The sequence below is a fragment of the Dysidea avara genome, chromosome 4 (genome assembly GCF_963678975.1).
Source record: "Dysidea avara chromosome 4, odDysAvar1.4, whole genome shotgun sequence".
In the NCBI taxonomy this organism is placed as follows: Eukaryota; Metazoa; Porifera; class Demospongiae; order Dictyoceratida; family Dysideidae; genus Dysidea; species Dysidea avara.
Genome location: NC_089275.1, coordinates 324,695 through 349,905, shown reverse-complemented (window position 1 = coordinate 349,905; position 25,211 = coordinate 324,695). Strand labels below are relative to the sequence as shown.

Sequence of the window (25,211 nt, the reverse complement as noted above, 5' to 3'; positions counted from 1 at the left end):
CTTAATATGAACAGCTCAAATTACAAAGTAAGTAGACATTCCTTGTCAAATAATGTCTGCAGATTATAAATATCACAAAATCTCACCAACAAGTGTGCCTTCTGATGGAGACATAAAGCATGCAATTATAATGACTATCTTACTCACAGAAAAGCAACAGAACTCAACAACATGTGTACCAAAATTGCTAGCCAATTTTTGAGGTTCCTTTTAACAGTCTTGTCATTATGAAGATGTTTTCTATTCTGTCCTTAACTTGGCGAGTGTTAAAGAGAGGTTCTACCGCATACACTGCAGTATTAGCAGAACAGCCAGTGAGTCGCCATTCTCCAACCAACCAAAACACTGGGCTACCACACAGCTAACCAAGTTATTTTGTGATGTACTGCTCACAGAACAGTAGATCAGTGATGTGTATACCCCACTACATACAACACTTACCAATTGCTGACGGTAGTTCTTTAATCTTGTTCTCTCTCAATGATAAGGTGGTCAGGTTGAGAAGGTTCTCTAGTCTCATACTGACAATAGAGATCTTGTTGAAGCGAAGGTAAAGTGTCTGTAAGCTGGTTAGTGCATATACCACATCAGGAATCTGTGGATGAGGTAATGTGAGTACATGTCTAGAGTAACACAGGGATGTGCACAGGACATGACAAACACACACACACGCACGCACACGCACACACCACACATACATACTCACACAGGACAGACACATAGACACACACACACAGAGATACACACATACGGATGGAATACCTCTTTTAACTTATTATGCCGAAGGTCTAACACTTTTAAAGCTGACAATTTTCTTAGTTCATCAGGTAATGAAGTGATCACGTTTTCCTGTTGGAACACAATACAGTTGGCTAGATTAGAGCCCCACCCACTCCTCACCTGCAGAGCTAATGTTTTTAGCTTACTCAACATGCCAGTCTCCGAGGGAACCGTCGTCAATCTGTTACTATAAAGATATAACTCCTCCAGCTGTGACGATAGCTACATAGGAATATAACCAATCAAACAACAGGATTAATGTGAGTGTGTCTCACCTCTCGGATTCCCATTGGTATTGACGCTATCTGTAACAAGAGAAGAGCCAATGAAATTACATCAATATATGTACAACATAACTGTTGTACATATAGTTAAGTTCACAATTCACATTTCTGTTTTGTGAATTATTGCTAACTAGTAATAGGTTGTTGTACTAGCAGTGATGAAGGGATTGCTTGCAACAATGAAGTTATTCACAAGTAATAACAATGTCACAGGAGAATCCCAGTTGATACATGTGACACCACCATCACATGACTGTCACATGGGTAGGATGTTTTCGGAGTAACAAAAATAAATTATATCAAGGAGTAGGAGGAGGTTGTTAAACATCACAATTAGACAATGGTATTCAGAGAATGCTTTGATATTTGCCAACTATGTAAGGTGTTTAATTACTTAAGACATGCATAAACACCTCACAGGAATGATGTAATAATTCAAGCATGTAGTCTTGGCCATTATCGAGTTACACTTGTCTGAAGGCATCAGGCAGTTCACAAGCATAGGCAGTGCTGTTAAGTACTTCCTGGTCTTCTTGTAATCATTTGAGGTGCCCGAACCGCTTCAATTTTTTGTAACTAAGACTATCAGGTGGTACCCCAGTAAGAGTCTATAATCTATTTTTAGTTGTAGAACCAACTTGGTAGGACTAGCCTGGCTAGTTTTAGCAATTTAGAGTTTAATGTCCCACACATGATCAATCATGCTGTCTCAATGCTGTGATGTGTTTGTTAGAGACAAGTAATACATTACATGATACTGTCCCTTGAGAAGGGAGAATATATCAGCTGATGTTGCTACGAGCAACAATGTTATTTATCTCAGCAGTGTAATCACCTGGTAATTATCACAACACCATATATGGTAGCTTCTAATATGCAACAATTGTTAGCTGTTACTAAATATAGTAGCAGCTAAATTGGTACATATTTGGTAGTTATCCATTGTGCAATAAAGACCTATACTAAGTACCTCTAAGAGAACACCATGTGTACATGTACACCACACATTTCCTCCATTAGACACCACACAATATAGAACATGTTTATACATAGTAACATCTAACATACTGGAACCCCTCTAGCTCTCCAAATTAAGAAACAAACTTCATAATAGAATTCAATCTCAACACCTCTGTAAGCTCCAAACATTGTACACCTGTGAAAGAGGAACACCTCTTATCGTAGTAAAAATAGTTCAAAATCTTAAAGTGTCCGTTATAGAGGTGTTCCAGTGTTTGTAGTACAAACAAACAAACAAACAAACACACAGCTTATATCATCACTAGCTACACTATGGTATAAAGTGTAACATTACTAACACCATACAAGTGAACATGTAGATGTGACCATACATCACAGCACAGCTAGGGATGCACCAGTCATGGACAATTTGTTAGCTATTCAAGTAACATGTTTTCAAATGGGCAAGGACTTGTTGCAGCCAATCAAATTTCCTATGTATTAGGTAACAACTGAAATACCAGCTACACATCTATTACAGGCTAGTCAGATAGGCTACATCTCAATTGTGTAAAGCCATGTAGATACAATGCTACTTGTGGTATTTACAACCCATTGCAAAATTTGCAGTAAAATGGAATTACAGAACAGAGAAGATCGCTTGTACTTTGTAAATATTACACCAAATCGCTAGAGGGGATTTTAGTTGCTTTGCAAAAATAAGACACATGTCATCTTCCATATAAAGCACAGCACTCAAGCCTCTCAATGGTGGGGAATACTTAACTGACAAGTCCATTAATTTACATGTTTCACTATACAATAATTGTAGCTACTAACAGATTTCCTGTGATCATGCAAATTAATCATATAAACATGAACACCAATTTGTAAGGAAGCATATTCCTCCACTACCACAACAATACTATCACAGAACATTACAGATAATCTTATCAATAACATTGTGATAGTCCTCCTGGTCACATGTGACCAGCTAATAGCTATTGTGTTGATGGTAATTGTACTAGAAATGAAACACTACCTGTAAGGGGGATGTCCCTACGTGTAGAGATGTTATCCTGGGTATAGTGGAGGTGCACCAATATGACTTCTAGCTGATCAGATTATCTGTGTAACTCTAGTATGTCGCTATCAGTGACTTGAAGGAATCAGGGTAATTGATAATAATTACAAGAGTAGCAAGCAAGTCTCTGTCTAACCTGACTTACAAGGAGCTCCCTTAGTTTACACTCTCACAGTAACCATTACTACAATCATGATTACTTGAAGTGTAATCATGTCTATGAACAAAATATAATCAGTTAAGCAATACTAACAGTCAACTGTTAACTAATTCAAGCAGGGAACAATATGCTTGTCGTAATGTGACTGGATCTATGATAACCCAACATAATACTGCACTTTTAAAAATTGTCCTCTACTGGATAAGTTTTAGCCTCATATGGCAATAACTTGGGGACACAAATGCTGGAAAAACACCAAGATTTTTTAAGTTCAACATCAGTTTTTTACATCCAAATAAGTACAACTCCTCCCCTTAATTAAGCAAATAATAGGATTCCCCTTGAAGTCAGCTCTTTTAGCATAATTCACCTCACCATAGACAAAGTTTACCAATGTAATGTACTGTAAAGTCAGTTATGAACATACACAATAACAGTTTATTGGGAATACCAAGAAGACTCCTGACTTAACCCTTGTTCCCCTAAATGATAAAAAGTAGCTAGCTAGCTGATTACATGTATGCATTGTAAAAGTACATTCAATGTATAACAAAGTATTCATCATTATCAACTTTACCAGTTAGGCACTGGAGGGCGAACACAGAAGGCAGAGCCTGTACGAGGTGTTTACCACTAACCTAGGAGCCTAAGCGAAAATCTTTGGGTAAAGTGAAACTGGACTATCTTGTAAACGTTTACAATGAGCCTTTTCCACAATTATGTCAGAAAACAAAATTTAAGCCAAAGTTCATTGTGGCATTGCCACATTGCACAACTGAACCTTCATCAAGACAGTTAGTTTCAGACAAGTAATAAAGTATTGAGTTATAAGTCATACAAGTGTTGTGGTGAGGAAAAACATGCTAAAAGAGCTGAATTCAAGGGGAATCCTATTTATTTGTTTATTTAAGGGGAGGAGCTGTACTATTTGGATGTAAAAAAATGATATCGAACTTTTAAAAAATCCCATTCTACCATTCCAGTAGTCCACTTCACTGTTTATACACTCCCTCTTAAAAAATAAGATTCTTTTTTTAATAAACAAGCATTTTACCCATTGTGATCAATGCTTTATATTGTACAATTTAGGCCTGTGCTTGGATCCGGTCAGAGATAGTAAGGTAACCATAGGTTGGCATAGTTGAGGAGGTCAATCATGCTTATAAATTCTTAAAATCACACTTAGTATAATCCCCATCCTTCCCTGTGACCACGCACTACTTGTCAATGAGTGTTCAGTCTAGTTGCTAGGTTCAACACTACTGGTTGCTTTACCAACAAGTTATCACAATCAGCCATACCATCATAACCAGCCACAACCAGCCAAGAGTAAATGAAGAGCATACCAGCATGTGGAAAATGATTGTGTAAACTAACACTGGATATTTCAGTAATTGTGTGAGTTCCTGTTTAACAGTTGCTGCATTTAGCCTGTTATGATATTTGTGAAATAAAAGTGTTAGTTATGGCACTGGACACACTGGCAAACAGATCTCTGAAGGTATGACAACATGCCTGTTTCTACTACAGAGCAACATCAGATCCTTATGATAACTGGTAACTACTTGACTAAATAACATGACAAAGATTAGCTAACAAAGATCCCTTGCCAAGTACCACATTTTCAAACTACCATTCCTCATTAATGCACAATTACTGAAAACACGTATTGTATATTACACAACCATTTTGACACACTAATACAACCCAACTGATAATATCAACTGATCTGTGGGACTACATTAGACTTCTGCACTAGCTGGGTTTCCCTGCGTGGGGGCATTAGAAAATATTATTTTGTGTTGGCAAGTGAAACATAACTTCATTTTCTCCAAGTGACGTTGTGTATTATGTGCCAAATGTTTTGAATGGCTCCCCACCAGGAGTCAAGGTTTCCTATGTGCTATGAGATGCTTTGGGACCTTAACTATAGTACGTTCACGTTGATCTGAATCCTCAAAAACATTTAATAACTCACGGATGCAATTACACACAATCTTGAAATTTGGCTATACTTTGACCCGCTAAAAATATTTCAAAATCCTTTCATTCAAATGTCTGAGACAATATTTATGACCAATTAAAATTTTCACCATACATTTTCTATGTGGAAGCCATAAAAGGGCAGTGTTCATTACAGTTCTTTTTCAAACTTGTGATTGAGCCGAGCCAAACCATACATGTCTGTTGTTGACACCTTTGCTGTCACTACTAATCATCTGGTTGGTTGAAATATTAACTCTCTTCTATAAGTGTAGGTGCCCTCAAGTGTCCACATTTAACAGGTTCAAGTGTAGCCCTAACCAAATAAGGTCAATCTTCACTTTAGCGGGAAACAGAGATACTAGCCATATTTATTACACCAGCACAGCTAAAACATCTTCATCCTTCACTAAATACAAATATCACTAGTTATCGGACTCCTTGTATTCTACTAAGATAATTTTTGTATGATCATACTGCAGGTAATACGTGCAAACTACAAATTTCTGCAAAGCAGCTAAAACAACCTACAGCATAAATTTCTGCAAGTGCTAAAGTGGTAAGACATGAACGTTTCCTCCATAATTTTCCACATCTCTTTGAGCACTATGCCATTGTGATTAGGCTCAAGAATTGTTTTGGTACACTCACAAAAATAAAAATCGGCTTCTGGCAATTTTTTATTTGCAACAATATACAGATTTGCAGAAATTTAGACTTCACACATATTACCCCACTGTACGGTATTAGTGTTTAAAGGATTGTGCAAAATAATGAATGATACTGAGATGTATACGGAGTGACAAAGAATGCATTACAGCAACATACACACACACAGATGGAGTGTACTATAGCAACATACAGCTACACACAACACTGAGATACTGACAATTCCACACATTCCACTATACACCACAATATTAATGATATGAGGTAGGGATAATGACCATGTAATCCACACACTCCACAATATATACATTCAGTACCCTTCATGTCAGCTAAGACGCACCATGTGACATGCACACACACACACACATTACTCACTATTCCACACATACCTACACACACCACATTTTAAAGGTGTAAGGCATATAATCACCTACTACCCACTCCCCTATCATGGGATCACGTGACAACACTTACATCCATCCTACTGAGGTCCAGTACAGCAGATTTGTCCTCCTTGGCTTTCGTTATCTTTCTCTTAACATCCTACACGTGATATACAGGTGGCTACAAGACATATTAGTCCGTGGTCATTACCGATACGGGGCCAGTGTTTCCCTTCTTCTTGCCCGTTGTCTTCCGTTGTTTATCATCTTCTATTACAACTACAGTCTTCTTAGTGGCTCCGCCACCACCTGCGTCTGCTGACTCGTTAAAACGAGGTTTGCGTGTAAACTCTGGTGAGTCGCGCTCACCATTATCGTATTCGGGCGAGACGAAGGGAGAAGTGTTTTTAGAGTCCTCCTGTCTACCGGGGAAGAATTTCTCAAGTTTTTTCATCGCCATTCTCCCAGACGTGTGATTATTACCACAAGTAATTTATTCCTCTCATTATTGAAATAATACTCCAACTATTTGGCACAGTAATTGTTTCGTAACGCGCTACATGTGGACAATACAACATGGCGCTATGGCGGATAGTGACGATAGTCGGTTTATTGCAATTATACGGTGTAGCGGGACTGGTACCTAACTTGTACTGTGGCGAGAAGAACTGTTATGATGGTGAGTATGTTTAGCGCGTGAGAAATATTATATTACTGACGTCACAATACTGGTAACGTAATCAGATTAGGTGACTGTAAAACACTGTTACCATAGTAACCATATCATATTGCATGACTTGTCCATTTGATAGTATCATGTTCTCTACCTTGTCAGCAGCACACTTACCAATGAAATGTAGGGAAATGATCATGTAAAGTCTAAGCATAAATAGACTGGAATACAGAAGCCTTTGCAAGTTGTTGTTATTGCTCTGCACCATACAGGTTTTGTTTGGCATTACCTAAATATAGAAATTGAAGCTTGCAATAAAATGACTTATTAATGTTACCAGGAAGGGCACAGCCTCTATACCAGATCAGTAAAACCCTGTTGACTATAATAGGCTTAATGTAAGGACAAGTAACATGTTGGATAGGCTTCTAAAGGGTCTGGTGTTTCTAGCTGTATTCTAATGAAGTTGCAACATGGTAAAGAATGTTCATGTTGTAACATGGCACACAATGTATCTGATAAGTATTTTATACTGATTTCCCTACTGAAACTGTTACACGTGCAGTTAAAACTGTTCCAATCGTTGAATGATAAACTTGAAGTGGTGTCCCGTGGTAGTGGTATTGAGTAGTTATATTGTGATCATACAGTGCAGGGATCATGGAGGTCTGGGCTTTCTTGTCTAACCAACTATTACTTTTCTTTCGTTAGAACTTGGTTAGGCATAACCAAGCCCAAACATGCCTTCAGAGTGACCCCATACTTTTCCAACAAGCTTAATGAATTTATACTAACTGACAAACGAATTCAGCAAAGCATAACTCGACTATGGTTAATGCTACAGGCTTACTTGTCCTGTTCAACATTGCTTACGTCCCTTTTCACCAGCCACAACAGCTAGTACAATGTATGCATCATGGACTTACCTTTTCCCTCCTTTGTATCCCATTTCTTCCTCCGCTACTACAAAGGTGTTGATTTGTGGTAACACATGATGGCTTCAGTGCAGCTGGTTGTCATGAGAATCGTCTGTAATTTCCATAGTAACAGGATTGATTACATAGTGACAGGATTGATTACATAGTGACAGGATTGATTACACAGTGACAGGATTGATTACAGAGGTGCTTCTTGTACTGTCTCATTACAAACATAGAACACACCTGAAAACGAAGAGAATGACAACAACACTTTTCAGTAATTGAGAGTTTAGGGAGGGGCACTTTATCCCTGACTGGCATCATCCATGGTGTGTGAGTCATAAATTATGTTATAAAAGAAGTGTAACAAGTGTAAGGGAAAAACTTTATGTTTGAGTAGAGGAATAACAGCAACAAAACAAGGGAGGTTATCTATACCTGTAGCTATGTTATATGACTAAAGTAGGGATTAAATCTCCACTAGTATGGCTGCAGCAGGTACAGATGATCTTCCTTGTTTCCTATAATATTTTTCCTTACAGTTGTACTAACAATTGATCAAGTTACTTTGGAGAGTCAAAGCAAAGCACACACACAACACACACACACACAATAAAGCCTACAGCATTGGTGTGTACACTCAATGTGAGACCAGTTGGGAAAGTTGAAATACTAAGGTATTGTCTGTGTATCCTCCCACCCCCCATCATCTACTGTGTCAAAGTAGAACCACCCTTTCATTACAGCCCCATATTTAGGAATTTGTGAACAACAAAAATGATTCCATTAGACTTTATGATCCATAAATTTTAATACCACAAAATTAATTTCTAACCTTTTTGGTGCTATGATTTATCCATAAGGCACACTCCAACCAGCCATGGCCCCACACAATCTGCTGTTACCGATGGAGCATTGTGATGCTGCTATATGTGACTGTGGGACATACTTGATTCAGTAAATTTCATGTGAATGTGTAATTTGAAAATTATTATCATAAGCATTCCAGTTCTTTTGCAATGTAGACATGGTCACCACACACAAACTGTAATCGTATAATTCATAAATAATTGTTGTTCATGATGCCTCTCTGCCTAGTAGTTGTAGACTGCTATTCAAGTAGCTTAACTGGATTGATTTGCAAACCAGCCATACTTGTTCCACTGAGGAGACAACTTTGTGTGATCAGCTCCTCTGGTAGAAGTTGACAAATTTGACGAGTTAAATTCAATTTTAATTCACCAAATGTCCGTAAGCCCCAATAAGAGTATATGTTTAGATCTATGATTTCATTTTGTAAACATTTGATTTGTCAAAATTGATGCTACAAGTGAACTTGTCCCCTTCTCACAACTAAGTGTAACATGTGCATAGATTGTTAAACAGGTGTAACACAATCATGGATTGGTGGGAGACGACTACGAGTTTAGTATTATTATGTTGTCTTCAAATTTTACATATTTGGTCAAAAGTGTACACATCATACCCCAGCCCCTAATGACATAGAGCCAGCTGTTGGATGATAAGAATTGCCGAGTTTCAAAGAATACTCTAATAGAACGGTCACTGCACCATTGGCCTGTAGTGACTGCTCTATTAGAATAACACCGTTGTGTCAATATTGGCCTGTAGTGACTGCTCTATTAGAATAACACCGTTGTGTCAAAATTTCTTGTCATACAATGCAGCAGGGAGTGAAGATGATGTCAATAATTTGTCAACTTTTCTATCCGTCTGTCATACAGTACCTTGTCTTCTCATTCGTCACTAATTGACAAGGTGTAGCAACTACACTTAAAGTGAGAAGGCTAAGAGTGGTGATAACTGGTTGATGGAGTTTGTCCGTAATGTGCAAGCAGTCAGCATCTGAAGTGTGCTCTTTCTAGGGAGGTGAAACCATGATGAAATGTACTTACAATTAAATGTTTTATTTGAGTACATGACTGTTCTATTAGAGTATCTCGATCTTATCAAGCGGAGGGCCACATTTGCTACACCTATACATTACCAGTGAGATAGTAAATAGTGGTTTAGTTGTGATCATGTGATATTATGTCATGATCATGTGACCCCTCTAGTGTTGGGAGTTACCAGGGACAGTGAAAAGGTGAGTACTGTTCCAACTGTATTCTATTATATTCAGTCGCTAGTCAGAGATATCTAAAGCATACCGCAAGTTAGCCATCAAGTATCACCCTGATCGCTACAAGGTAGTGTCTTCTTGTCATAGTTACTTTGTAACTAAGTGATTTAATGTACTACTTTTAAAGTAACTAGTAAAATAACCAGTTACATACTTATTTAACTTGTAACTAGGAGTAACTCCAAAAAAAAGTAGTTACATAACAACTACTTGACCAAAATGGTCTGTAATTTTTGCACCGTACAAAAATTAGTAGACACATTCTGTACTGTACTCATGTTATGTAGCAGATAGCTGACATGGGCACTTTACTATTATTAGAGAAAGTACATGATATGTGTTTATCATATAGTTGTGATCAGTAAGGGATATCATATAGTTGTGATCAGTAAGGGATATCATACTTACAAACATGTTACAAACAAACACACTAGTAACTATAAACTAAGTTTAATGGGATAAAGTAACTAGTAACTTTTTTGAAGTAACTACCCCAACCCTGGTCATGATGTGTTTGAATTGTGTACCCCACAAATAGGCTGATGATGCTGAGGAGAAGTTCCGGGAAATTGCTACTGCATATGAGGTGGGTGTGTCTGTGGGTGTGTCTGAAGATTAGTGTTGTACATTCAATACCATAGTAACCATATAGCATAAATATTTCAAGTAGTAAGTTTACGAGCTTGAGCAATGTTAAATTTTTAGTAGATTTGCAACCAATTCCAAAATATGTTAGACTATATATATATATATACGAAGGTCTAAATATTTCAAGGATAAAATTGTTGTTAACTCCCAAAACCTTGACATCTGAAAATTTTCTCCCTACAGTAACCGATAGTGGAATATGAGATACAACATTGTAAGTTAAAATGCTAACCAAATAACAGACCAATCAATTTCAACATTTGCTGACCAATTTTTTTTAGTTTAACATAATTATTAACTTTGCTATAACTTGGTAGAATCATTATATCAACGTTTCAAAATGGCCTTCCTATTTGTCGACTTTGTGAGGTATGTAAGTTTAAAAAAAATTTCAGTTGCCAGAGGAGTAATTAGACGGATCACAAATGACTTCTCCGGTTTGTAAAATACACAAGAGTTAAAGTGTCGTGATATATGTTGAAATTATTTTGATTACACTGTTAATCACACACTCAATAGTTCATACATACAGAAGTCCAAAGGAAAAAAATAATTGGTACATATAATTATGATTACAAGAAAAATCAATACGTTACAAAATCAATAACAAAAGTTCAAGTTCACACTCACTGGAGATTGTACTTCACCAACTGTGTCATTATCAGTCAAGGTTTGTGTGGTACAAAGAGTTGGTGTTCACGTTTATGGTGGTATTGTACAGTTATTCCATTAACTGGGTAAACTGATCAGCTGACCAGTGTCACCAAATCATTATCATGTTGTTCTGTGTGGAGTAATTGTGTTGAGTGTAATAATTACTGGTTTAAATGAATTACTTTAAAATCTGATTGCTTGTCTTGTAGTGATTAACTCACCCGCTGGATGTGAACTCTGTGTGTGTGTGTGTGTGTATGTGTGTGTGTGTGTGTGTGTGTGTGTGTGTGTGTGTGTGTGTGTGTGTGTAGTGTGTGTGTGTGTGTGTGCGTGTGTGTTTGTGTGTGTGTATGTGTGTGTGTAGTGTGTGTGTGTGTGTAGTGTGTGTGTGTAGTGTGTGTGTGTAGTGTGTGTGTGTAGTGTGTGTGTGTGTAGTGTGTGTGTGTAGTGTGTGTGTGTAGTGTGTGTGTGTAGTGTGTGTGTGTGTGTGTGTGTGTGTGTGTGTGTGTAGTGTGTGTGTGTGTGTGTGTGTGTGTGTGTGTGTGTGTGTGTGTGTAGTGCGTGTGTGTAGTGTGCGTGTGTGTGTGTGTGTGTGTGTGTGTGTAGTGTGTGTGTAGTGTGTGTGTGTGTGTGTGTGTGTGTGTAGTGTGTGTGTGTGTGACAGTGTTGTGATTGTTAACTATTCTTCATATGCACATTTTGACCTTGAAATCTTCTGCTAATCTATTTTAGTGAAATTCTCCTACAAAATTTTAATTCATATTCCACTATGAGTAGAAATAGTGAGAGCTCGTCTACTTTGTGTGATTTGGAATTGAGTTATCTTGTACAATGTATTGTACACTGCTCCACTTTTGAAGATACAACGTTTAGGTGAAAGCCATATAAAATTCTTCCTCAAATACTATAACCTGTGTTATGTTAGAGTATAGTAACTACACTAATTGGTAATATTGTTACCATGGTTACTCGTACAGACCCTGAAGGATGATGGTGAGAGAGCTGATTATGATTACATGTTGGATCACCCTGGTGAGGTCATGTGATCATCACCATGAGATCATGTGATCTACCCAATAGAGGAATACTACTACCATTATTATCAGTTCTATCGACGTCGTATGGCCCCTCAGGTGGACGTCCGAGTTGTCATAGCTACCGTCATTGGCATTGTATCAATCATACAGGTGTGTGTTGTAATTGTCATGGTGATGATGATGTTATATTACACACATACAGTACATCAGCTGGTACCAATCCTATCACTCAGCAATCTCGTATGCTCTACAACAAGCTAGATATCGTACTAAGGTGAGCTAGTGGGATTAGTCTATGTGACAAAAAATTATATCCTGATGGACCGGTGACCAGTGGTGGGAAGGCTACTTTTCTCACTCATCAACAAAAACATTCACAGCATCCATGCCCGGCACCTTATTTCTAAGAAATACTCTACTACTTGTAATTACCTGTTTGTCGCTGTACACACTATGTACCGACCCTATAATATTACCATATTAGGACTAGCTAGTTGTGTCAGTGTGTAGACACCCTAAATATTTTGAAGGGGAAAATTTTAAACTAGGTGCTTGGCTGGCTGTGGGCACACGCCTGGTTTACTGAAATTTTTTTCGTGAAAGTGCGTGTGTGTGCCTATCTATCTCTGTTTGTCCGTACGCACCCAGGTAAGCAAAATTGTTAATGGGAAAAGCAGCTTTTACATCAGAAGTAAAAGCGAAATGAAGTCTGTATTAAACTTCCGCACAGGTAAACTTTGCTATGAGGTGGTTTCTTTTTGACGGTCTGAAATACAGGTGTGGCGACTCTCCTCAGACTTTGTGAATTACCTTCCCTTTGGGGTTTACAAGCGTTTAACAACTGAAAAACAACAGTGCAGGCCTTGTAGACTATCAGGTCATTCCATACCAAATCAACCAAAAAAAATCCCAACCCCTTCGGATTTTCATGAAATTTGGCATAGACATGGACTCTACTAAGAAACTTTATCACACCAAAATTTGGCCCATTCTGTTAATCTCCCTTTAAGATATGACCGCTCAAAGTTTATTAGAAAATATTACAGCAGCTTACACAGGTTTAAATTAAATGTTTGTCGGTGATTGCCACAGCACCTTTCTGTTTAGATGTTTGGAATGCTTATTAAATTCTCTTTCAAGTGATATATAATTCATTATAATTACTCAAAGGAAAGGTCAAACCACAAAAATGTGACTTTCCTTTGATCTTTTTTTTTTTTTAAACGGATATTTTAATTACTTTTATTCAAATATTCTTCTAATAGCCTTCTTTCATGCCGGTAAGTTTGAAGTTGGGATGGCAAGTAGACCATGAGTTATGGCTACATACGTAATTCTTATTGATGTTTACATGCTACAACTATGAACACTCCTATAACAATACAAACTTTTAAATTCAATTATAGTATGGAATCTCGTCAGAATGTGGTCAAGTTGTAATACACATACAGCTGGAGGCATAGTACACAGGTATAATCACGAGATTAATCAGAAGTATTAATACTCTCCATTGCTGAAGACACACCAATATACCCATGTTATGTATATTAATGCAGTTACACTGAAACCTCTCTAATCCAACACCTCTCTAATCCAGAATACTTCCATAATCTGACATTGTTTTGTATGCCAAAAACACTTTCTATGTGATACTACCTCAATAATCCCACATCCTTGCTAATCTGACACATTATCCCAATCAGCGTCGGATTATAGAGGTTTCACTGTATGATAACTGGTGCAAATATCATCAAAAGTCCATAATAGAGATTGTATACCATAATTATATTGGGAAGATTTGGTGGTAAATAATCTTATGGTACTGTAAGTTTGGTAAGGAAAAGGGTTTAAGTTTTCATTACTTTGCCAAACAACTCCCCTGCCAAACTTCTTTGCTATTCCGTATAGCGTCTTTGACATGTACAATTTGTTTTGTAAGATCTGTATGCAAAGTTGTTTGATATAACAACTACATTTCATAAAATCACAAGAAGTTCCAGTGCAAAAGAAACTCCAGGAGGGAATAGTGCACTGTTCCAAAATCTGGTAATGTTTTTTTTTTTTTTTAAATTTTGTAACTCAGTAATAGAATGTGCTATGGCCGTGAAATTTGGAGTAATTATACACAATTGGACACTGATAATGTAAACCAATTTTCTTGAATTATTGCAAGTTGAATATGAGGTGTAAATTACTGACCTATAACTCCTGATTTTTCATGAAAAATGCATAAAGTCAGTGACAGTTTAAGATATAGTACACTTACAACATTTAGTGTTTGCCTATGGTATAGCAAAAAAAATTACATGGCGTTTTTGATTACCGCTTTAGAATAAGTTATGCAAGCAATTATGTGAAAAGCTAAATACGCATCAACTACTACATACTTGCATAGGGATCCAACTTCTTTTCACTAAATATATATATATATATTATTATTACTGTACATACAAAAGTTACTTAGCATAGCTTATTTGATTGGGTGTATATTGTATACATATACTGCTTAATCTACGCAGGCTAAAATTTTATCAATTTTAAAAATATGATATTCTAAGCTAAGTGGTCTAAATTTCGTTCGTTAGTCCATGAAAAGCAACACAAAGTGTGTGAAGTGGTAGGAATTGTTGAAAATATAGTTAAGTATTCTAGTATATGTGACCGGATCTGCGAAAACAGGACATAATCGCACAAACCTAAATTTACAGTATAAAGCATTGAATACAATGAGTGACTTGCGTATTATTGAAAAATTCCATAAATTTTTTGAACGCCTCTTTCTTAGTGACGGAAGAGACTAACAATAAAACCTTGGATATCCTGCTCAAGAGGAGTTGGAAAATCTTTTGTTTCGTTGCAGTAGACCCAAGGATACGGAAGTTATGAGCATTTGTTTACATCACATCGAAGCGATCATACGCAATCGATTTTTCTTCACAAATTTCGCCTTTATATGCAGTGAAGAAGAGTGAGTATAGGAAAAACTTACCCAGTAATTGATTCCCCTGTTCATATACTAGCTGTACAAATCTATTTTCTGTTGTTGCTACTTTGTAGGGCTGTAACTCCCAGAGTTATTAGCATATGAAGCTGAAACTTTGCCAGTGGGTACATTTGGCTAAGTAGACTATATATCTATAATTATAATAATTCTCTAACTCTTTTCCGGCATTGCCCCGTTGTTCTTGGTCGGATTCCAATCGGATCGGTACCATTCAAATCTAAAATTTGAGGCGAATCTTTTGATCTGGGATTGGTGGCGATTCGTTGAACTATGGGAAATATCCTTTAAACCACCGTAGCTACCCGAGGAAGACACGAATGTGTCCAAAACTTTCTGGAGACCCTTATCGTGTTACCAGCTTTCCCCATCCAAGCTTACACCAGACGTTTCTCTCCCCCTGTGGATGACAGAATGAGAAACGGAAAATTGAGACCATAAAATTTTTAAACAAAAACTCCTCCCTGGTTTTTCCCCCGATTAACTTCAAACTCGCTAGACCAACTACCCGTCCAAATCAGTGTGTCATAAGGTGGTTTTCGTGTCTGTCATTACGTGCTAACCTTGGTTGCGAGATACATATCACTGTCAATGGTCATTATAAGTTTACGATACGCGTATACGGCGTTCCGGTATACACACGTTGCCAATAGAAATCAGATGACGTCATATAGAAAAGCTTGCAATGAAATAGGATCAATCACTTTTTTTGTGATTTAATCAATCGCATCAGGGAATTTGATCATGTGATCTGGTGTGTACGCTATCATCCAGAAATTTTTTTTTTAGTTTTTTTTATCACACCCACCAGTATAAAAGGAGAGTTTTGTAGTGGGTGTGGCAAGTCTACGAGCGATGATCAGGCTACTTGACAGGCTACATAAGGAAGATTCACCAGGAATACACACTCTGCACCCTGCTGTTCTGTCCACTACAGGGATAGACGTCACACCACTGTGCGCCAGATGAAGTATTAGCTACTACGACACGAATACAAGCAGGTCAGGGACTACTACAGACCTAAAACGGAGGATTACCAGCAATACCACTGCAAGGGAGAAGGAAACAGTCGTAGTGGGTGTGGCAATTTAAAGAGCTATGATCACTCCAATCAGGCTACCTAACAGACTACACAAGGAAGATTCACCATCAGGAGAGAGGAAGAACAGAAGATTACGTTCAACTACTCTAATAAAACATACATCTACCTTACCAGGCTAAGAATCGTGGACAATATCATGAAGTTCCTGTTGCAGTCTTCAATGTGCAGGGAGACACAAGACACGTTTTCACTCCTTGGTAACTCCACAGGGACAGCTGAAACTTCTAGAAGCTCTATTACTTTATCTCCGTTGAACTACCCTAATAGAACACACACAACCTCTCTACCAACAATCAATTTTCAACCTCTCTAGAGTGACCACTCTTCGTATGAAGGATTCATCTTGATAATGCACCTTGATTCAGAAAGCAACAAAATTAAAGGTGGACCGATACCAGTATGGGTATCGATGCCGATACCAGCAGTATCGGATCGGTATCGGTAATACAAAGTACAGATACCACAGTAGACACTCACCACTTTTATTAAACCATCTCTAGCTAAGTTTCCAGTAGCTAATAACTTAGTTGAGCTAATCAGTAACTTAGTTGAGCTAACAAAGTAGCGAAACAAAACCTTTGTTACTCTTTTCCAAGTATTGCTGCAACTGCTCCGTGTGTATTCTAATATATTAGAGCACGTGAATCCTTTGTAATTAAATGGTAATGCAGTTGTTCCTCAAGAAATAAGTTTATGACTACTTGGCTTGCCTTTCATGAAAAGGTTTGGTTGAAAAGCTGTAACAACATTGTACAATTATCGATCGCCCACGCAATTAATAGCCTTATCAATAAGCTTACAAGAAAACTACCTCAAATCAAGAAATTAGTAATCCACAATGATGTTTATCATGTTTAGCTGTTATACGATGAATATTTTAAAACTTGATTGAACTGAGATCAATCAATTACTGTGATATTTTAATAGCTAACTATGTATCACAACAATGAAATTTCTATAATAAACTTGTTTAGGCTTCAATGTATAGTATCGGTATCGGCAAATAATTTCAGTACAAATACTGGTATTGGAAATATCGGTAAAAAGTGGTATCGGTCCATCTCTAAACAAAATACAACTCTTCTCTATCCAAATCCACATGGTTGTGTTGACCTTGCTCAGTACAGCTGATAAACTTGAATACCCATACTCAATACTGTACTGCATACACACTTGGTCATGCGATAAGTAAACATTACAATACCATGACTAGGATGTAGAAATAAAACTACAATTACTCAAATTGACTACATAAATATACAAAATGAATGTGACAAATGCAAGTTGAATTAGAATATAGCTCATTGTGGTGATGCACCAACTATTGATAAACTGATCCTCATACCACACTCAGACACTTTATGTTGGTTCATGCAGCATCATCGTCAAAATGAAGTTGAGTACATCCCTGCCACTCAAAACTAATCTATTTCATGTATGTGCATGGTTGTAATGGGACACATCTTGATACACCACTTTCATGAGAACTGTGTTCTGCATGAGTACTGTACAGATGTGCAGAAATTCCAGTGCACAAGGCCACCAACATTACACACAATTGAGGAAATTATGTATGCACATCAGTAGCCATGCGTAATCATGTCTTTGTTGGTATGTGATGATGTGATTACTCCTTGATCATTAGTATAATGTTCAAATTTAAGTGTGTTCACACAATAGGATATAACAATTGTCTTAGTACCACGTGCACTTTGCACGGTTGCCACTACTATTTAATAAACAGGAATTCGAAAAATATGCGATTATGTCCTGCTTTCGCAGATCTGGTCACATATCAGTGCATGGATTCCATTCATTGCTGGACATATATGGTACCACTGTCGGTGTTGTACAGTCAATAAGGATTACTCAAAGTACAGTGTCTGATGGTGAACTACTGCATGTATGTCCAGCAATGAATGTAACCCACTGATACTCAAAAGTTTCAGACAATGAAAATATTCTTTTACAAATATATTTTTTTTGGTTTTGAAATATGCAACAATGCTTTGATGTACATAAATATTGTGAAGTTTTCCATGTTACTGGTGCAATACATTTTTGATAATTCATGCCGATATACAGAGTAATATATAGAGGTCTTGATCTCACAGACAGTCTGTACTCTACCACCTAAATTGCTATAGTATCTCTGATGACAAAGCAATGCTATTATGCTAATGTCTGTGTTGTTCCCCATCTGGAGTTTTCCTTGTGACTTTATGAAGTATATGTCGCTATACAGATCTAGAATATTAACAGAAAAGTTTAGCGGAGAAATTGTTTGGAAAATTTGGTTAATATACCACCCTTGTGAAGTTTCACAGTTTTGTCAAACTATTATCTTCACCAAACATAAGCACTAAACCTTCCCAATATATGGTACAAAATCTCTATCATGGACTTTTGACGGTATTTCCACCAGTTATCATAACTGCATTAATATACATAACATGGGTATATTGGTGTGTCTTCAGCAATGGAGAGTATTAATACTTCTGTTTAATCTCGTGATTATACCTGTGTACTATGCCTCCAGCTGTATGTGTATTACAACTTGACCACATTCTGATGAGATTCCATACTATAATTGAATTTAAAAGTTTGTATTGTTATAGTAGTGTTCATAGTTATACCCCCTGTAGCATGTAAACATCAATAAGAATTACGTATGTAGCCATAACTCATGGTCTACTTGCCATCCCAACTTCAAACTTACCGGCATGAAAGAAGGCTATTAGAAGAATATTTGAACAACAAATAAAAGCAATTAAAATATCTGTTTTTGAAAAAACTAAGATCAAAGGAAAAAGTCACATTTTTGTGGTTTGACCTTTTCCTTTGAGTAATTATAATGAATTATATATCACTTGAAAGAGAATTTAATAAGCATTCCAAACATCTAAACAGAAAGGTGCTGTGGCAATCACTGACAAAGTTATGGCCATTTTATTAAACCTGTGTAAGCTGCTGTAATATTTTCTAATAAACTTTGAGTGGTCATATCTTAAATGGAGATCAACAGAATTGGCCAAATTTGGTGTGAGAAAGTTTCTTAGTAGAGTCCATGCCTATGCCAAATTTCATGAAAATCCGAAGGGGTCGGGATTTTTTTTGGGTTGATTTGGTATGGAATGACCCTATCAGGAATAGCCTATCCTTTCGAGTTGGAAAGGGGGCGTATCCCCTACGTACGCGAACAAAAATGAAGAGCAGCTTTGTTGAGAGAATTTGTGGGAAAAACACAATAGTCAAACATAGCAATGTAATTGAAGAATTACGAAAATTTCATGAATTATGAAATCTGAGAATTACAATAAAATATATGCATTATTGCACAAAATAATAATACATAGTTGGTTAATTGATGAGTTAGCTAGCTGTATGGCACCTGGTTTTTAGAAATAGCACAACATCAACTTGTTTTATTGCTCAACCTCTCTAGGCTATACAGTTATATACAATAAATCACAGTCCAGTACTGTTGTACTGGTAGTTGTGTTCCCATCAATTGTTGTGTTTGACCTTGTTAGACTAGCTAGGCTAGCAATATTTAAGTGTTTGTTTTTCTAATAACCTTATAAGTTGCTGTACTATGGCTTCACTGGTGTCACATCATTGAGCTGAGATGGTAGTAGATCACCTTATAAGGTACTTGTGACTAATAAAACCTCAACTGCTGAATTTGAGCATGTGCAAATATACTTTTAGCATTCATAGAATTCATTTGTCATGAACATATAAGCACCTTTATCACTTTAGCAATGTTATTGCTTCAATTTTTTTTTTGCAAAGACCATCAAAGCAATAGTTTGAGGTAGTTTTATTTACATTAGATAAAAGCACTGCTCTACTTTACAGTTAAAAATAGTTAGCAATTTTTTTTATAACTGGCCCTGTGTTGCCATGATTGTATGCATGAGTCCTCGCTGAAACTTCATTAAAAGTTGAAATACTCTAATAGAGCAGTCAGTCAGAAATAGAGGTAGCATCATACAGTATGGTAGTACTGTATATTAGGGATCTTGGAGATTTGGGTTTTTCTGGCCAAAAAAAAATCACCCCAAAACCAGCTTCACAATACTATCCTGGTACCTTGGCAGTATTGGTTAGGTATGACCAAGCCCAAAAGTGCCTTCAGTATGATCCTAAAGGCTTCCAATAGATTGTTACAATTCTTTTAAATTTTAATTATACAATGGAGTTTTCTACTGACTAACTGCCTGCCTGCCTGATGCCTTCAGACAAGCGTAACTCGATAACGGCTAAGGCTATGGGCTTGATTTTTTCACTGTTCGATGTTTCATCCCAAGATGTGCCTTTTGACATACTGTAGTATTACAATGATCGCATTATGGACTTACCTTTGTTCTCCCATTTCTTTTTGCTGACAGCCCAAGTTGATTGAAGGTAGCACGATGCATGGCTTCCCTGCAGTACATTTATAAATGAGAATCATCCGTATTTTCCGTGGTGACTGGATTAATTGCAGAGGCAATTCTAACAGTGTTCTTTCTTTGTAACGCTGGCTGAACATAGCTGAAAGCGAAGCGTAGTCGAGGCAGATAGTTGGAGTGTGCAAATCGTCATACTTTCGTGGTGACTGGATTGATTGCAGAGGCACTTCTTCTACTGTTTTTCGTTTGTAGCGCTGTGTAATGGGCTGATCAGAGTTGAAAGCGAACCGTAATGGCCACTTAGTTTTGTCCCCCAGACCCTTCCTCAAGTGCGCTTATCAATTTCAGACCTTTCCGATGCACTTATAATCTAAAATCGATAAGCGCACTTGAGGAAGGGTCTTGGGGACAAGACTAAGCTGGGGCATACGTTCAGTCAAAAACATTAATTCTGGTGCCATCCTTTCCTTTGATGTGGTACGCATGGGTTCACCAGTCATAATAATGTTACAAAAAAAAGTAAACAAACAAGTTTAACAAAAAATTAGGAATTTTATTTTTGATTAGGAATCATGGAAAAAAAAGTAAGGGAGGTCGCCTACACCTGCAGATATACTAGTGGACATTTAATCCCTAATTCAGTTTTGGTCTTGGGTATAGACTGGATTAGTGATTAAATGTTCACTGGTATATCTGCAAGCGACCTCCCTTGTTTCCCTACTTTTTTTTTCTACGATCCCTAATCGAACTTAAAATTCCTATTTTTTTCTTAAACTTATATATCAAACAGTACAGTAGTACCATGTAAGTAGGGATTCCCCCAAAAATGATGCACACCACCTAAAATACTGCCTTTAAGAATCATCCTAGAATCATCTTAATCTCCTTACAGAATAATATTAGTCCATCTAACATCAAATACAGTATTAATAACAAGAAACGCTTACAGACAGCTGGATATACAAATTTTAAAAAAAAATTGAATTTCCTGCCAGCCTGCCTGACCACAGTCGCAAGGCTGGAGGCCAAACAAAGCAGCTTAAGTCATTAAGTCTAAGTCCTTGAAATTAGGTAATCCTAAGGCTGCAGCACATGTTGCTGTCAGACCTTCAGTGCTGGTCACTGTAAAGTGTTAATTATAACTAGCTATTTAAAAAATTAAAATTTTTAAAAGGAAGTGGGTTTGGTTTATAATAGTATTTTTTTAAATTGTTAATTTAAAAATGCAGTAGGGATCTATGCAATAATAAGTAGTGAAACAAGAGATGAATGATGGTATTACAGCATAGCTCGATGGGAAAGTCACTACTTTGGCAAGCTTATTTGCCAAAGTAGGGACTTTCCATCGAGCTATACTGTAATACCATCATTCATCTCTTGTTTCACTACTTTTCATTACATAGATCCCTTTAAATTAACTACTTTTTTAAATACTATTATATCAACCCCCACTTCCTTTTAATTTTTTAAATAGCTAGTTTGTTTACTTTTTTTTGTCTAGCTAGCTAGCTATATTATACTCTTTTTGTTTTCCACATAGTATAAATATCACTTGAAGCAGCTACCTTTAACCTTTGTACGCAATAAGTGCCTCTAAAGTAATTATCGCATTGTCTTTTAAAACTATTACAGCAACTGTTGAAGGATTTCTAATGGCCTAAATGTTGAGGATTTTATCGCTGGAGAGTCCACCATTATAAGAGTGGAACCCTCGCTTCTAGAAGTCTGGATTTTGATGTGGATCCGCCCCTCAAGGACATTATTAGCTAGCTACCTCACAAAAAGCTAAACTGGTGATTAAGACTATATAAACGACTACCCAGCGTAAATAAATGCTAGAGACAACTCCTTGGGTACTACACCCGTTCACCCTCATCTTACACACACGCTTCGTTACAATCACATGTTTGGGTTGTGGCGCATACCGCAACTATTAAGTGCCGTAACTATTAATTATCCTTCGAAAAGAACAAAGAAGCAAATGAATGATGAAAGCAAACAGCATGGTGCAGTGGACAGAACGTAATTGGAACAACAGATTCGTGAATCCGCCATCATTACCTTGGCAGTCTGAAATTTCTGGAGCTGTACACCTAGCGCTACCAGGTCTTACAGTAGGCAGGCAGATGAAATGTAGGTGAATTTCAAAATTTTTATAACTCACTGTACATTGAAACATTTAACTTTCGCTTCGTTTACCCAAGGTACAGCATCATTATAACAGTACTAATGCATTCCAGGTTGTTTTTTTGGGTAAAACTTATTGCAAGGCTGTTTTTGAGGTGCGAAAATCCACAAAAACCATATGATTTCTTACCAACCCCTACTATACAATACTATCGTACTGTATGATCACCACTTTTAAGCCACAATTTAAAAACTCACCAATGGGGTGTGCCTTTTAGGATTTTGATGAGTGTGTGGATATAGTTTCGTTACATGAGCCAGAACATAAAAGGAACAACAAGATGCAGAAGGCACACACCTCTTGCAACGAAACCATATCAACAGGTGTTAATTTACAATTTCCTTGAGCAGTACATTTTAGACACCAAAAAATTATTCACAGTGCTTATGCTACTGTAAAAGGCACGGACACCTTGTTTCGTGGTGCTAAAATAGAGGTGTGGCCACATGAGACTACCAGACATCCGGTAGTCTCATGTGGCTTCACAATAGATTAGAGACCACACCCATTAATGATCTTGGTTGATTAATATGATCGAGAATGAACACCACACCTCTTAACAATATATTTACTCAAACACAATCACCATACCCAATTTATTGAGATACTCTAATACAGCAGTCACCCTAATAGAATAGTCACATGTGTATAACTGTATCTAATAGAATAGTCACATGTGTATAACTGTATCTAATAGAATAGTCACATGTGTATAACTGTATCTAATAGAATAGTCACATGTGTATAACTGTATCTAATAGAATAGTCACATGTGTATAACTGTATCTAATAGAATAGTCACATGTGTATAACTGTATCTAATAGAATAGTCACATGTGTATAACTGTATGCTATTACAAAAACACTGAATAAACTAATTTAATAAAGTGGGGATCCAAGTGATAAAAAGTAGTGAACAATAGATGAATGATGGTATTACAGCATGGCTCAGTGGAAAAATCCCTAGCATTGAACAAAACAACATGCCAATGTAGGGATTTTCATAAAGAATGCTGTAATACGTCTTGTAACTTTTGGCATTGTATTAAGTTGATACCAGACCCTTTATGGGTTGGGCACACTAGTGGAGTTACTACTGTATGTTGCCTGTAGTGTATAGGGCTTCACTAATACATGCTGTACACTGACAGGCTAAAGCCATTGCCAAGGAGACAGGACAATTACCTGATGAGAAGAAGCTACGCAAGTCCGGCATGACCAGGGTGGGTGTGGTCGTGATGTTACATGACACCACATGATGTCATACAGGACGACATCAAACAAGAGGAAGAGCAGGTGTTAAGAAGTGTAATTGAACAGAATATTAACATCATGTAAGCTGGGGTGAGGGGGGAATACCCTCATTATTACATCATATATCCCTTTAGGGGAGGATACCGTAAACCCCATTTATGGGATGTCCTGGCTGTACAGATGTTGCTATGGTAATTAATAACACCTAACACATATCCCATATGACACACCCACACAGGCCGTACTATGGTGTGTGTTATTTAAGATGGTACATACACTGGGTGTGGAAGTTTGACATCCAGAAGTGTTCCTATGGCAATGAAGAGAAGGCATACCTTACCAGGAAGAGGGTGGGGATAACATTTAACCAATGGGAGGTGAGCATCCTTTATGGCATTATTGTTACTTGGCAACAGTTGATAGGAGAGGCAAAGAGAAATGAGTTAATCAACAGAGAGTTATGGATACCTGACAACCTTGCAGCATACAAGAAAGAACAAGAAGAAGAGATGAAAGAGAAAATGGCTGAGAGTACCAAACACAAACAATACAGGTATTAAGACTATAGCTAGGAGGAGGAGGTTGGTCATGTGGTCTAGCATACTTTCTACCTTAGAGTTACTTAACAACACCTAGCTTGTAACTAAGTGAATACATGCATGTGCGCACGCGCGCACACACACACACACACACACTACATATGTGACATATCACTGACCTCCTCTGAGATTCACAACATTTATCATGGTTACTATGGTTACAGGAGGTACATGAAAACTCACGGACCATCGCGAATGACATTTCACGAAGAGTAATAAAATGTGTTATATTTCTGTATCATTAAATGTTATATCCAAATATGCAATAAGTATACTATCACCTACTTCATAA

The 25,211-nt window shown here is 37.2% G+C and overlaps 2 protein-coding genes across 2 annotated transcripts in view; one reads left to right on the top strand and one right to left on the bottom strand.

Moving 5' to 3' along the window:
* LOC136254351 (leucine-rich repeat protein SHOC-2-like) overlaps positions 1-6,838 on the bottom strand; it is a 16,723-nt gene extending 9,885 nt beyond the window's left edge. Inside the window, exons 1-6 of the mRNA XM_066047031.1 lie at positions 6,515-6,838; positions 6,395-6,463; positions 1,056-1,085; positions 901-1,002; positions 763-849; positions 442-595 (exon numbers count right to left, since the gene is read on the bottom strand). Of these exons, the coding sequence (XP_065903103.1) occupies positions 442-595; positions 763-849; positions 901-1,002; positions 1,056-1,085; positions 6,395-6,463; positions 6,515-6,763 (691 nt within the window). The 5' untranslated portion in view covers positions 6,764-6,838. The remainder of the gene's footprint in view (positions 1-441; positions 596-762; positions 850-900; positions 1,003-1,055; positions 1,086-6,394; positions 6,464-6,514) is intronic.
* LOC136254353 (dnaJ homolog subfamily C member 25-like) lies at positions 6,816-25,211 on the top strand. The gene is made up of 13 exons (XM_066047034.1): positions 6,816-6,982; positions 9,975-10,003; positions 10,047-10,106; positions 10,578-10,625; positions 12,319-12,373; positions 12,422-12,528; positions 12,581-12,652; positions 24,218-24,289; positions 24,336-24,400; positions 24,455-24,511; positions 24,559-24,697; positions 24,737-24,873; positions 25,084-25,211. Exons 1-13 carry the CDS (start codon positions 6,880-6,882, stop codon positions 25,133-25,135), a joined length of 996 nt encoding a protein of 331 aa, XP_065903106.1. The 5' UTR covers positions 6,816-6,879; the 3' UTR covers positions 25,136-25,211.

Excerpts from the sequence above, each read along its gene's own strand:
- LOC136254353 (XM_066047034.1), top strand. The coding sequence starts at position 6,880 with ATGGCGCTATGGCGGATAGTGACGATAGTCGGTTTATTGCAATTATAC. Across the intron at positions 24,401-24,454 it reads GAACAGAATATTAACATCAT|GGGAGGATACCGTAAACCCC; the intron begins GTAAGCTGGGGT and ends ATATCCCTTTAG. Across the intron at positions 24,698-24,736 it reads TAACATTTAACCAATGGGAG|TTGATAGGAGAGGCAAAGAG; the intron begins GTGAGCATCCTT and ends ACTTGGCAACAG.